Genomic DNA, 14,784 nt, shown 5'->3' on the forward strand with positions numbered 1-14,784 from the left:
GCTGGGCAGCTAGGTGGTGCAGTGGATAGAGTGCCTGGAGTCAGGAAGACCTGAGTTAAAATTTGGCCTCAGACACTTGGAAGCTGTGTGACTCTGGGCAAGTCACTTAACTTTGTTTGCCTCAGTCTCCTCATCTGTAAAGTGATCTGGAGAAGGAAATGACAAACCACTCCAGTATCTTTGCCAAGAAATTCCCCAAACCGGGTCACAAAGAGTTGGACAGGACTCAACAACAACAACAACAAGCATATCCACTATCTTTTGATGTACATATCCTAGGACAGAGGTGACCCAGCAACTCCACAAGCGTGAAGGCTCCATCTCCCTATGCCTGTCACAGGCTCCTCCGGCTGAGTCTCTGTGGCCCCCCAAGTCACCAGCTCCTGGGCTGGACTGGAAGCCTCTATAGAGGCCGTCTAGTAGAACCCCTACATTTTACAGATACCAGGCTCCTCCGATGAGCAGCCTCTTCCAACACCCCGAGGCTGGCCCTCAGCCGGACCGTGCTAGTGAGGCACTCCAACGGGAGTGGAGTCACCTCCAGGCCATGGTGAAACAATGGCAGTAGGACGGGAGTGGATTTCTGAGAATACAAGGTCGTCTTACAAAACCAGTCTCCTAAGAGAATCGTACATCTGCCATCAGGATATAGATAGGTATATGTGTATGGATTTACACACACACACACACACACACACACACACACACACACCCCTCTCCTAAATATACTTATTCGCTGTTTATGGAACCCGAGACCCAGACACTCTTGCTACTGGGCATCGGCTGTTTTGCCATGCCGGTCCCCTTCTCCCACTGGTGAATTCCTTCCAGGATGGGCATGTTCAGCTGTCCTTTTGACTCTCTCCCAGACTTGCCTTTGACTCTGTCATCATGTCCTCCTCACATGTACCTTCTTATCCACTTCCCCCTTCCCACTCCAAATTCACTCTTCTCAACTCTGGGCAGGGACACCTTTTTTCCCCTCGTTTTCCTATCTTCAAGCTTAAGCACTTTGCCTGGCATACAGTAAGTGCTTAATAAATGCTCACTGCCTGCCTTTGGGACCAAAGCCTCCCACATCATGCCTCAGACACCAGGCTCTTGCCTCCAAGATCCATCTCAGTAAGAAAGACTCAGATACCAGAACTCTAGTTGGTGCAAGAAATGCTACCCATACCAGATCCAATCTCAGAGAACTGTGATTTAAAATAAAAGTAGCTAGCATTTGTTAAGCGTCTACTATGTGCCAGCACCTACTGTGCTAAGTGTTTTATAATTGTTATTTCATCCTCACAATAATCCTGGGAGCTAAGTGCTGCGGTTATTCCCATTTGACAGATGAGGAAAGTGAGGCAAAGAGGGGTTAAGTGACTTGCCCAGTGTTACACAGCTAGTAAGTATCTGAGGCTGGATTTGAACTTGGGTCTTCCTGATTCCAGGCCCAGCATTATATCTATTGTGCCACTCCTGAGGTTGAGAGCCTCAGTTAAAATCTATTACATGTCCATCTTATGGCTATCAAACTCCCACCTTCTTTCCTAATGCCATTGATGCAGAATAGCTGTCTGCCTAAGCAAAAGCCACCTCTTTCCCTTGCTATTGCTCTTTATTTTTCCTCCTCACATAGTCTTTGGCCCCAATCTCCCAAGTCCCCAGGTCAGCCCTCTCCACTCCTTCCATTTTGTGCTCTAAAACTCATGTTGTATCATGAATAATTGTCCTTTCATGTTAGATCATTTCTTCTTGGCATTCCTTCTGTTTTCTGGCCCTCACAACTTTCCTCAGAAGACACCATATTCTTGACCACCCTCTCCAGTATTAGATGTGTCTCCTCCCATACCTCCCCCCTTTACTAGACCAAGAAGATAACATTTTATCCCTGCCCCCTCCACATTCCTTATTGCCCTCACTCATCAAATTCTCTTTTGAGGCTCTCTATCCAGACATATGACTTTATCCAGATCCTGGTAGCAATTATCCACTGGCCCCAGTTCATTATTCCCCTTTTCTTGAGGAATTCAGAATGTGGTTCACATGTCTTATTCAACCCCACCTTTTCACTTAAAACTTAGGGATTTTAATGTATACAGTAATGTTTTCTCAAACGTCTTCAATTTCATCAACATCCTCAATTCCCATGATCTGAATCTTTACCCTCCCTCTCATCACAGGGATGGTTACACCTTTGATCTCACTATCCCCACAAGCTTTCACAGACTTACAGCATTGGACCTCAAATGACATCTAGTCCAACCTCAATATATGTAAGGAATCCCTACTATATAACATTTCCAATGAGTGGTTGTCCAACTTCTATTTGGAGATGTCCAAGGAGGGGGAACCCAGGACCTCTTGAGGCAGCTCATCCTACTTGTGGACAGCTCCAGTTGTTAGGAAGTGTCTTCTGACATTGAGCCTAAACTTTCCTATTTATAACGTCTACTAATTGCTCCTGGTTCTGCCCTCTGGAGTCATATTGGCAAGTCCAGTACCATTTACCTGTGATAGCCCTTCAACTGTTAGAAGACAGCTATAATTTCCCTCCCGAGTCCCTCTTCTCCAGGCTCTACTTCCACAATCAAAAACTCTGAAATTATTTTATCTGTCACCTTCTAACCATCCATCTCTCCCTGCCCCTCACTCTAAAACATATTATTCATCCTCATCCTTATCATTCAGTTTCTTCAACCCTCAGGGCTTTCCTAAGCCATGTAGCACTTCCACTCTGGTTTCCCTCCTTTCTTCCCTGTCCAATCTATAATTAAACAGCTTAATTATATACTGTCTTTTAATCCCAAATCCTTTGCCCTATTATCTAATCACTGTTCATGCTTTGCCAGACTCCAACCCTGGAATACCCCCACCTGTTCCGCTACTGGCAATTAGGAGGATGTGAAAATGCCTTATGTAGTAGGTAGAACTTAAGCTAAGCTTAGAAGGAAGCTATGAAGAAGAAGTTACAAAACACATTCCAGGTATGGGGGACAGTCTGTGCAAAGGCATGGAGGTGGGAAATGAATAACATAAAAAGAATATCACATAGGTCAAGTTGGTTGGAATGTAGAATGTATGAAGGATAATAATATGTTGTAAACCTAAAAAGGTAGAAGCTACACTGTGAAGGGGTTTAAATACCAAACAAAAGAATTTTTATTTATCCTATAAGGCAACTGACTTAGTCTACTTCAAATTTTTGTTGTGTAATCTCAGTTGGGCTCTTACTCACGTGGTCTGCTCTTTTACTCTAGCCTATAATGAAAGGTAATTCTTCTTCCTGTTGACAAGTCCAATTCCTGTATTACAACTCCTGATCCCATCCCCTCCATGACCATCCATTACCTCCCTAATCTTTAATCTTTCCCTATATACTGGATCTTTCCCAACTGCCTAGAAATATGCCCAGACCTCCTCCACACTTAAAAACCTTCATGTGATTCTACCATCCCATCAAGCTATCCTCTATTTCTTCTCCAATTCGTATGCAAACTCCTAAAAAAAGTCATTTACATTCATTGCTTCTTCTTCTCTCCCCTTACTTCCAGGGATTGATTTCATTTCCAACAGATGGTATATCCACTAAGCTGGAAAGAGGGATGGAGAGAAAGCGACAATCTATTATATGATTTATGAGTTGAATCTTTGAAAATAACCAACTATCTCATTACCTTAAATGCTTTCTTCAGCATGTACTCTCTAAATGGGAGACTTCTAGAGAGTGTTTCATTCTGGGGGTCACTGATTACATGATGACTAAAACTAACAGAGTTTACAGAGATTTTTTTGGATCTTGCATAATTCTGCAGCACAGCCGTAAAGAAACCTGCGGTATTAAAACAGATAACAGTAATCAATCAACTCACCCAATATTTTATTAAGTGTATTATTATTAATATGTACCAGAGAGGAGAGACGAGGGATAAGGGACTGATCTTACTTCCCTAATTACTCTTCCAAGATGAGTGTATTTGTGCTCCTTGTTTGCCTGTTTGATTAAATGTGTCTCTGTGTCTACCTTTCCTTTTTCTTGCTAGTTCCTGTCTCAGAATAGGAGGAGATCAATCCATGTTACATACAAAGATATGGGCTTAGGCCTAAGCTAATTCCCCAAGTCACCTAAACATTCAGAGGTGAAGAATAGTCCATTTTCAGAACTGTTATGACCTATGACGGATGGTCAAGCTGCTGCTGTTGATAGATTTTATAATCTTGCTAATAAAATTAGTTATTAGTGTAACTCTTTGACAGGATGCCAGTGGTGCGATGGGCCTGGAGTTGCCATTTGGGGTATTTTTCCTACTCAAACAGCTCAGAAGACTAACTGCAATTCCATACCTATAAGCATAACAGTTTCATACTCCACAGGTTTAATTAGACCTGGTAAAGCAGAAACAGATACTAGCAAGTTGATAACCAAATTGAGTAGGGGTGATAGAAAGAAAGTGCCTAGTTTCCCTTCATGACTTCAGGTCACCAGGCCTAGACATAGCACACAAATACAACTGGTAGATGTGATGGTTAAGCCACTGTCAATGATATCTGAAAAATCCAAAGGCCTCCATCGCTTAGGATTGGAAAAGAGCAAATATCTCAATTTCAGAATGGAAAGAGAAATGCCAACCAGAAGCCAGTGAGCCTTTGATTTCCAGTAATATCCTAAAATGTGTCATTAAAGGGATGGTTAATGAGCATCTAGAAAGAAAAGCCGTGATCAGGGGGCAGCTAGGTGGCACAGTGGATAGAGCACCGGCCCTGAAGTCAGGAGGACCTGAGTTCAAATGCGGCCTCAGACACATAACACTCACTAGCTGTGTGACTCTGGGCAAGTCATTTAGCCCCACTAAAGCCTCACTAAAAAAAAAAAAAAGGCAGTGATCACAGAAGCCAGCATAACTTCATCAAGAACTGATACTGGTATCATCTCTTGTTCTCTGCTCCTTTACTCTAGCCTGTAATGAAAGGTGATCCTTTATCCTGTTGACAAGCCCAGTTCCTGTATTAGAACTCTTGATCCCATCCCCTCCATGACCATCCACTGCCTTTATAATCTTCAATCTTTCCCTATATACTGAATCTTTCCCAACTACCTAGAAATATGCCCAGACCTCCTTCACCCTTAAAAACTGTCATGTGATCCTATCATTCCATCAGGCTATCCTCTATTTCTTCTCCAATTCATATGCAAACTGTTCTTTGGCTCACGTAAACTTTGTGTTCAACTTTTTAGCACAGAATTGAATCTGGTTCTCAAACTATGCATTCCTCATAACTACACTTGCACCGGTGTAGGTTAAGGGTCTTCATTATAACATCATAGATTTAGAGCTGGAAGAATTTTGGAGATCTAGTCTACTCCTTCATTTTACAGATGAGGAAACTGAGGCTCAGAAGAGTTAAGTGACTTACCCAAGGTCACACAGGTATTAAGAAGAAGATTAAGATTGGAATTCAGGTTTGCATCCAGTGTTTTCCCACTCTACCAAAGTATTTTCCTTACCTTTTGTTACTACAGTTAATACGGGAGAGAGGCATTTTTGAACTTTCCTCTCTTCCCCAAGTTCTAGCAGCTTTTTCAGGGAGTGCTTGGTAGTGTACTATTTGCCTTGGTAAAGAGCAGTCACAGAGGGCAGGGAAACATTTCTAACTGGGAGATAGAAGAGTATTGATAATGCAGTAATACTCTCGGCATTGTTGACCTGGAGCATAGCTTTTCATTCTGGGTGCTATATTTTTTTTCTTTTACAAAGGAATATTTGCTTCAAAGACATAGCAACAATAAACACACAAACATTTCCCACCAATATCTCTAAGACATTAGATATCGATAAACTGGAGAGGTGAAAAGCTTCCTGGCTGCTGGGGAAATTTATAATTTCCAAATGCAGCAGAAGAGAGCCACTGAGGTAACAATGATAATAGCTAGTGTTTCAATAGCACCTACTATGTGCCAGGTACTATGCTAAGTGTTTTATAAATATTATCTCATTAGCTCCTCACAACCACCCTGGAAGGTAGGTGTTAATATTATTTCTTTTACAGTTAAGGAAACTGAGGCAAAAAGAGTTGAAGTGACTTGTCCAGGGTCACAAAACTAGTAAGTTGTCTGTGGCTAAATTTGAACTCAGGCCTTCCTGACTCCAGGCCCAATGCGCTAACCACTGGGCCTTCTAGCTGCCTCTAGCAAACATACAAAAAGACAAAACAAGCTCCGGGATGACAGAATCTTAAAGTTATATGCCCTTACAAATATGTGCCAAGTGAAAATTCCATCAATCCTTTCAGCAAATACACACACCCCTACCAGCTAAAATAACTCAATCACTTTTGAAATCAATAAAGACAATATGTTTTACATTTAGTGATTCTAAATGATTGGTAAGTGAGAGACAGGACAACTGGCATATGGGGTACAAGGAGCATTCTATATGAATACCTGGCTTTGGATGCTCAGTTCAACCACAACAGACATTTATTAGCCTCCTGCTAGGGGCAAGGCTCTTCACTAGTCACTGAAAATGAACAGAAAAATGCAAAATAGCCACTGTCCTCATGAAGCTCTTGTTCTGTTGAACTGGTTTGTTACTAGTTGAGTTCCTTGTGACTTCCCTTTCTTGTTTTTATTTTGGTGGCTCTGTGGCCTCATTTATGCAGGTAATCCTTCTACTAGAGAATCCTGGAAGAGGGAACGCTTACATAAATGCCATCTTCTCAATCTCTCCGTGAACTCTCATCCTATGTGATTTTCATCCATGTCATTTCATAAATTCTTCATAGGGGAGGAGTTCTTAATCTGGGGGGCATGGACCCTCAAGATTCTCATGGATAGATTTCAGGGTGAACTTGAATGGGGAAAAATAAATTAAAACTTTATTTTTACCCTCACCTAAGTGAAATTTAGCATTTCTTATAAATTTTTAAAATTTATTTTCCAATTATATTTTTTAACAATTTTTCATGTTCATTTTTAAAAATTTTGAGTTCCAAATTTTTCCTCCCTTCTGCCCTTCCCCTTGCCCTTGAGAAGGCAAGCAATATGATATCAATTGTATATATGAAGTTATGCAAAGTATATTTCCATTATTAGCCATGGCTGCAAAAGAAAACACACACACAAACTCCAAGAAAAAGAAAGTGAAAAAACATGCTTCAGAGTTCATCAGTTCTCCCTCTGGAGGTGGATAGGGTTTTCATCATGGGTCCTTCGGAGTTGTCTTGAATTACTGACTTGATCGGAGTAGCTAAGCCTTTCACCATTGATCATTGTTACAATATTACTGTTACTGTATACAATGTTCTCTTGGTTCTGCTCCCTTCACTTTGCATCAGTTCAGGTTTTTCTGAAATCATTTTTTATAGCACAACAATATTCCATCACAATCACATACCACAACTTGTTGGCCTTTCCTGTAGTGATGAATGAATGAAGGAGGGGGGTTCATAGAGTTCACGAGACTGCTCGTGAGGCTCACGACACACAGAAGTTGAGAGCTTCTACCAAAAGAGATTTTTCTCAATGTGCTGAAAGCCAACCTCTGGTTCCTAGACTCTTGGGTTAGTTGCTCTCTCTTTCTATTGTCTCTCATCCTCAGTTTCCTCAGCCTTTTCGGCTATTCCTCTTGTGGAAGTTTCATTGGTTAACAAGCTGCAGCCTGCTTATTCCCTCTTCCTCCTTATGCATTCCCCCCCACCCCACCTCTGCTCATCAGCCTCTCCTAGGGGCCTAAGCACAAGGCCAGTGTCCAAGGGCCCTAAGATTCTGGTGTTCATTGCCACCCTTCTGAAAAAGAGCAATGATTCTGGGTTAGTCTATAGCTGATTTTGCAAGTGCCCAGCAATTCTTGTGGAGTGGCCCAGCAGTGATTAAGTTAAAAGATGGGTAGTTGGAAGAACAGCAGAGAAGTGAGATTTCTCTGTGTGTCAAAGAGCAGGCTGTCACCTAGTACTGGAGTCATTCCTGTGATTGCACAAACTCATCAATTTTAACAGGGACGGGCCTGGGTTACAGCACCCACATATCATCCTATTTCTTTTCTGCTCATTGTAGCTAAATTCCTCAAAAAGGCTGTCTGTGATAACTGACTTTCTCTCCTCTTACTCTCTTCTTAACCCCTTACAGGGGAAGGGAGCAAGCATTTATATAGCACCTACTATGTGACAGGCACTGTACTAAATACTTTACAAATATTATCTGATTCTGTCCTCGCAACAACCCTGGTAGGTAGCTGCTTTATTATTCCCATTTTACAGTTGAGGAAACTGAAGCAAACAGAAGTTAAAGTACTTTTCCAGAGTCACACAGCTAGTAAGCATGTGAGACTACATTTGAACTCGTCTTCCTGATCCTAGACCCAGCACTCTACATGCTATGCCACTTAATAGGCACCTATTATGTGACAGGCACTGTGCTATAAACTCTAGGGAAACAAAGACAAAACCAAAACAGTTCTTGCTCTCAAGGAGCTTACATTTTAATGTGGAAACAGCATGCACATACATAGGTGTATATAAAACAGATACAAGGCGACCTAGCATACAGAGACGTACTAGAAGCTTGGGGGACCTCATGAAGAAAGTGGTGCTTGAGCTGAATTTAAAGAAAGCCAGAAATTTGAGATTCACCTTAGCTTCCCCAGACCCTGGCAGAGGGACAGAGTGGGAATAGTGACAGTCCTACTGACAATCCTCTGTCTTCCAAGGCATCTTCCTGCTTTTGGAACCTGGGGACCATGATCAGTTCTCTTTTAGAGAATCTTTGAAGCTACTTGAGCCCTGGGCACCAGCACTACCAGGGAGCCTACTTTCCATGCCCACTCTCACCATGCTGTTATTGTCTAGATACAGCTCTTCTCCTGCCCCCTTCTTTAGAGGATATAAGTACTATCAGCTATTCTTGAAATTCCTGCTCTTGGGATAGTTTTTTTTTAAACCCTTCAGGAAGATTCTTGCTCAGAGACAAAGCCAATGTCACAATGACCTAGTTAGGCTTCTAATCCTTTGCCATTAGAAACTCATTCTTTGGGTTTAGGGATTGGACCTCCAGGATTCTCCTTTTAAAATGAAATTACTCTTGGGTAGAGTAGTCCAAGAAACCATTATCAGCAAAGAATCCATGAACATGAATGACTGGATGCCAACTAGTGTAGAGAGTCCCGGAAGGATTAGGGTATTAGGTTGGTTTGAAAGAAAAGATAGAGAAGTGAAGTGAGAAGGTGATTAGAATATTAGGTTGGTTTGAAAGGAAAAGTAGAAAGGTGAGGTGGTAAGGAGTTGTTTGGAGAATGGGGGGGGTAAGTGAGTGAGGATCAGAAGAGGATAGGCTTAGATGGGGAATATAGATGAGGGGGAAATTGAGTGCCAAAAGAGGTTGTGTAAGGGCACCCAAGACCAAGTGTCAACTTGACAATTTCACCAAGGGCAAGCCCCAGGTTCCTACCTTGTGGGAAGAAGAAAGTTGGAAGCCAGAATCGGGTGGGAAAGGAGTTAGCAGGATCTGCCTCTTTTTCATTATCTTTCTCTTCATATTTTTTTGTTTGACTTGGAAAGTAATGCTTCCAAGTTGTAGTCATTTTGGTATATCTGAAAGTAGACATAGAAAAGGCTTTGAGATGGCTGATGCCATAAAATCTTTCTTAAATTTATAAGATCTCAACTGAATTGATTAATTTTTATTCAGTCAATGCTGAAAAGATACTATTTGCACTATGTATATACTGGTGGGTGTTGGGGAGTTTAGATAAGGCCTTGTCTCTGTTCTTATGGAGCTTGCAGAAAAGTAGGAGAGTATGATGGAAACATAGACAAGTATAAGACAAAATAGTACATGATAAGTGCACTGGAGAGGTCCTAAACAGAATCCTTTCCTATTAGAACATGAACATCCTGAGGGAAGGGATTAATTTTGTCTCGTTATTCCTAGCACCTAGCACACATTGTATGACATATAGAAAATGCTTAATAATGCTTCTTTAACTCTTCCAACTCTTTCCAACCTTTTCTTGATTCTTTTCCCTTTTATTTTAGTATCTAGTGCAATCCAGGCTTCCTATCCTTTACCTTCAGAGAGGCAAACCATGGACAACTCTGAAACTTATGAAAGAAAAGGAGTAGCTATGGGGTTGTGAAGAGAATTTTCTGTGCATGAATCCACTACAAAAACTAATCAGTAGCCATCTCTATCTCTGCCTCTAGGGACTTTCTTTGTTGGGGTTTCATTCTGTAGAAGGGGATTTAGGTAGTGACCATTACATTGGGTTTAGAAGAGTTTGAATATTTGCAACTTAAATCGGGGTGATTATAAACCACTTTCACTCCAGGTTATGAATCTGAGAATAGGAAGATGAACTTACAGTGACAGAAAGCTTGCAAAGGAGCAATATTTCTAAAGAATTACCTTGGCTTCATAGACTCAAGTGTCACTTTTTGCAGGAGACTTTTCTCAGTTCTCCCAGTTACTGGTGCCTTCCTTCCAAGGTTACCTCTTCTCTGTATGTATCTTATATACATCTGCTTACATATACATACATATATGCATATATATATATAATGTATAAGCATAAACACACATATATACATGTATACACAATATATTATATCCGTGATTAGAATGTAAATTTCCTGAGGGCAGGGACTCTTTTTGCTTTTGCTTTGTAACTCCAGTATTTAGCACAGTGCTTGGCACATAGTAAGTGTTTAGTAAATGAATACTTGTTGATTGACTGATGGGAAGATACCAGAGTCATTGTATCCTACAGGCACACAATGTTTATATGTTGTTACACAGAAACACAAACCAAAGGGCATACAAATCAAACTTTTAGGTCCTATCAGGTCCAGGAACTTGCTTGGCTGGTCTGACCCAGAGCAAGCAGGACTACTAAAAATATCCAAAAGAGGAGGACTCAAATTACTCTCAGAAACCAGGCACAAAGGTACCTTGGATTCACTTCTGGTCTCTATTATTGTATCTGTACAACAGTGGCACGAGAGTGGAGATGATATTTATCATCTCCTCCAGTTACTTTTCTTCCCCCATCCTAGTTTCTCAGCTGGGGTCTCTGAGCATTATCCTTCCCATACTCACTCAATTCTAATAATAATAACAACAGCAACAATGATGACAATAGCTAGCATTTACATAGTGCTTTGAGGCTGGCAAAGCCCCTTACATGGTCACTCAATTGATCACCACAACAATTCTGTAAGGTAGGTGCTATTATATAGCTGAGGAAACTGAGGAGCAGAGAAGTTAAGTGATTTGCTCAGGGACTTGTAAGCAATTGAGGCAGGCTTCAAACTCATATGCAGAAATTTTGCATAATCCCAGACAGTACCTCACAACCTCTCTACTATTTAATTGGGTTAATGCAAACTGTGGGAATTTAAAACAGTTAGAGGTGGTGGGAATTGGGTGAACCACACTGACTCCATTTTGTGACTCAATTCTGGAGCTAGCTCAGTTCCCTTTGTATTCAATTATGACTGTAGTCCAGCTTCTGTCTTGTGAGAAAACTTTATTCAATTGTGGGGATTGTGAAAAAACATTATTGCATTGTTTGAACCTAGCCCTGCATTTGAACCTCTATGTGCTGATTAGAGACCCTTAGCTCAGGACCTCGGTTATGCCGACCAGAATCCCAGGCAGATCCAAAGATTGATGCAAGAAGTTTTTTCACAGTTGTACATCTCAAGCAACCCACGTATCTGAAAACTGGACCCATACTGTTAGCTTTACCACAAATTCCACAAAGCCATGGTTGAACCAGGAAGAGGCTCTATTAACGGCCTGGGAAGGCTGGGAGTCCCACATGTGAGAACACATGTGTCTATAGATACACACCTTTTTATTCCCTATTTCTGATAAGAATTTCCCTCTTCTGTTTCCCCCTTGGCTGGGTACTGTAGAGGTTACAACCTATCTGAAGCACCGAATTTCCCCATGTGAGTCTCTGCCCCTGCTTATATCTCCCACTCCCCATAATTTGGCCACCTGGCCCTTATTTACTTTTGCCCTTATTTAGGTATGCCCATACCTCTTTTGCTTAGGATACGGATATGTTAATCTATACCTAACCTCAGAACTGGTTTTTGCTGGTTAGTCTATTCACTCACCAATTCTACTTTATGGCTTCCTTTGTTCAACTTCCACCTAGCCCTTAGATTGCATTCTTGTGGAAATGAAAACTAGCACTTCTCACATTCCCTCCCAGTTTAAACTGACTCCAATGTTGTCACATAGGCGTCCACCCCCTGATGAGAAGCAATATTCCCAATACTGGTCAATCAGTTATTGTTTCCATTTTCCTTTGAGGGAATACAGACACTTTGGGGGTGGGTGGGTGGGACACCTCTTTTTCTGATTTCAGGAAACTGGACCTGTTCGCTCCCCCTTCCCAACTCAGAAAATCCCTAATCTTTCCTCCAATTAGAAATCAGATTACCTAATTTTGTATCCTGGTTAATTGTTTTCTTTTAATTAATTGGTCTTATTTGATTGTTTTTAATGCATAAAAATCTGTCTCCCCTTGTATTGGAGTCCAGTACCAAAGCTGAAGAGAGAAGCCTGGTCCCAATTTGTTTTGCAATTGGCATCAATTGCTTAATAAATTGATATGCTTGGAAGCTCAAACCTTTGTTTCCTCAGTCATTTCATCTTTCACCTGTCATAAAACCTTAAAGTGCTATATAAATGTTACCTACTTTTTATCATTTAAAAAGTAACATCTTTATATCTTTTTTGTTTTATATTATCTTTATATCACTTATTTATAATATCTTCTACATATGTGTATTTTAAAAATTTTTTGCGAAACAGGATGGCTGTCTTGGAGGAAGGCAGGGCAGGCAGTCAGGGGAAATTCTAGGTGATGTAGAGACAATATATTAAATTAAAACAAAATTTAAAAATTAAAATCAAATTAAAAATTAAACAAAAATTTTAAAAATTAAAAATAAAAAGGTAATGAAATAAAATTAAAAATTAAGCAAAAATAAAAATGAAAATGAAAAATGAAAAAAAGATATATGACAAGCAGTGTGGTATAGTGAATAGGGAATTGGTCTTGGAGCCAAGAAGACCTGGGTCTAAGGACCATCTACGATAAATACTGGCTGTATGATGCTGATCGAGTCACTTTAGCTCTATGTGCTTGTCGACCTTCTAAGACTAAAAGTAATAGAAAAGGCTTCAAGGTGCATCAATTCAGAGAGTCTCCTTACCTGGGAGTTCCCTTTAGGAATAAACACATAGGACCAGTCCCTAACCCTAATAAAGAGATATGCTGCAATTATTATGTTATACTTCTATTAATCCAGCTATTTTGATTATAGAAGTCTATCTTTATTATACTCTTTTGACTTTTGGAAAGTTTTAAGGTAGATAAACTTGTAATTTTAGGTTTCTGCACTCAGAAGGAGTTTGGATCATTAAAAAAAAAATGCTTTTGTTTCTCCAGTTTTTCTTTAAAGATCTTGCCAAATCTTGTTTTGAGTAATAAGATACTCCAGTGCCCTCAGCTGCATAGAAGGATATTCAGAAAGGTGAGCTAGATATGCCTGCCTTACTTTCCTGGTGGAGGACCACAATGCTTACTGAATGCCTGCTCAAAATATAGGTCTCCATTCCTCTAAATCGGCATTAGCCTAGATTTGAAAAAAATTCAGATGCCAGAGATGTGCATTTCAACAAGTGCTTTCCAGCTAATCTGCTACCCGTACCGAAAATATATAGCGTCGTAGGCCAGTTTTGCCCAGCTGTCGATGAATGCCAGTCGTTGCAGAAGAAAGGTGATCCAGTCAGACAACACCTTTCCAGTATCATAAGAAGCTCGCTGTTGGGATTGAGAGACAGACACATGAGATTATTATTATTTTTTTTTGAAAGAATGACTTCTAAGATCACTATTTCATTGCAAACTCTAATAATGGACTCTAGGGTCAGACAGTAGAGTAGCCAGGAAGATCTGAGTTCAAATTCATCCTTAGGCACTTACTAGCTGCGTGACCCTAGGCAAGTCACTTTGATGAGGGTTTCATTTAGTTTCAGAAGCTGAGATCTTTGTCCCTTTTCCCTTTGCCCTTTTTCGCCAAAAAGGAATTTGGCTCCCATTTGTTGAAAACCCTTAAATTTTTAGATTCCCCTTACCTCCCTTCCAAAGCCTTGGCCTCGCCTTTTGATATGCATCTTTCCTCCCTAGCCCTGAAAAGAACCTGGCTTCAGTTTGTCTTCCGGTCCCAGAAAAACCTTAGAGTTTTAGAAACTGCCTTCATTTCCCTTTGAAAGCTCTCTTTATCTCTCTTTGAAAGCCTTAGCCTTACCTTTTAATCTTATTCAAATGCACCTTTGCCCCTAGCCCTAAAAAGAAGTTTGTCTATGGTCCCAGGTCCCTTTGAAAGAAAACTTCTACCTTCCACCTCCCTTCATCATCTATTCTCATTGTTTATTGAAATCTCTCAGACCTTCCAAAGGGAATTCTCACCTGGACCCTTTTTCCCAACCACATCCCCTCATCAACTGGCCTTTCATTGTGGCTACACCCAATCTCCCCTCCATTGTTTTACCTTCCTGTGGCCCCTGGCCATTTCCCACCCTCAATCCTAGCTAGGCACCATGAGGTCCAGGACCCAGGAGTTCTGTTCACCCCAGCCTACTAGCCACTCCCATCCAGACCTCCTTAGGCCCTTCCTCCCATCACCCCAAACTACTTGGCCACTCCTAGATCCCTCCCACAGTCTTTCTGTACTTAAGATCCACCTTAGCCCCCATTCAGATGCTTAGCTTTTCTCATGCCC

At 41.0% G+C, this 14,784-nt stretch overlaps 1 protein-coding gene across 1 annotated transcript in view; it reads right to left on the bottom strand.

Moving 5' to 3' along the window:
- Positions 1–14,784, bottom strand: part of LOC114049395 (dynein heavy chain 14, axonemal-like) — a 343,809-nt gene that overhangs the window by 4,529 nt on the left and 324,496 nt on the right. The window contains exons 82-84 of the mRNA XM_027870678.1: positions 13,711–13,823; positions 9,431–9,573; positions 3,666–3,820 (exon numbers count right to left, since the gene is read on the bottom strand). Coding sequence (XP_027726479.1) covers positions 3,666–3,820; positions 9,431–9,573; positions 13,711–13,823 — 411 coding nt within the window. The remainder of the gene's footprint in view (positions 1–3,665; positions 3,821–9,430; positions 9,574–13,710; positions 13,824–14,784) is intronic.

Source organism: Vombatus ursinus, unplaced genomic scaffold, assembly GCF_900497805.2.
Source record: "Vombatus ursinus unplaced genomic scaffold, bare-nosed wombat genome assembly UNPS02014798.1, whole genome shotgun sequence".
NCBI lineage: Eukaryota > Metazoa > Chordata > Mammalia > Diprotodontia > Vombatidae > Vombatus > Vombatus ursinus.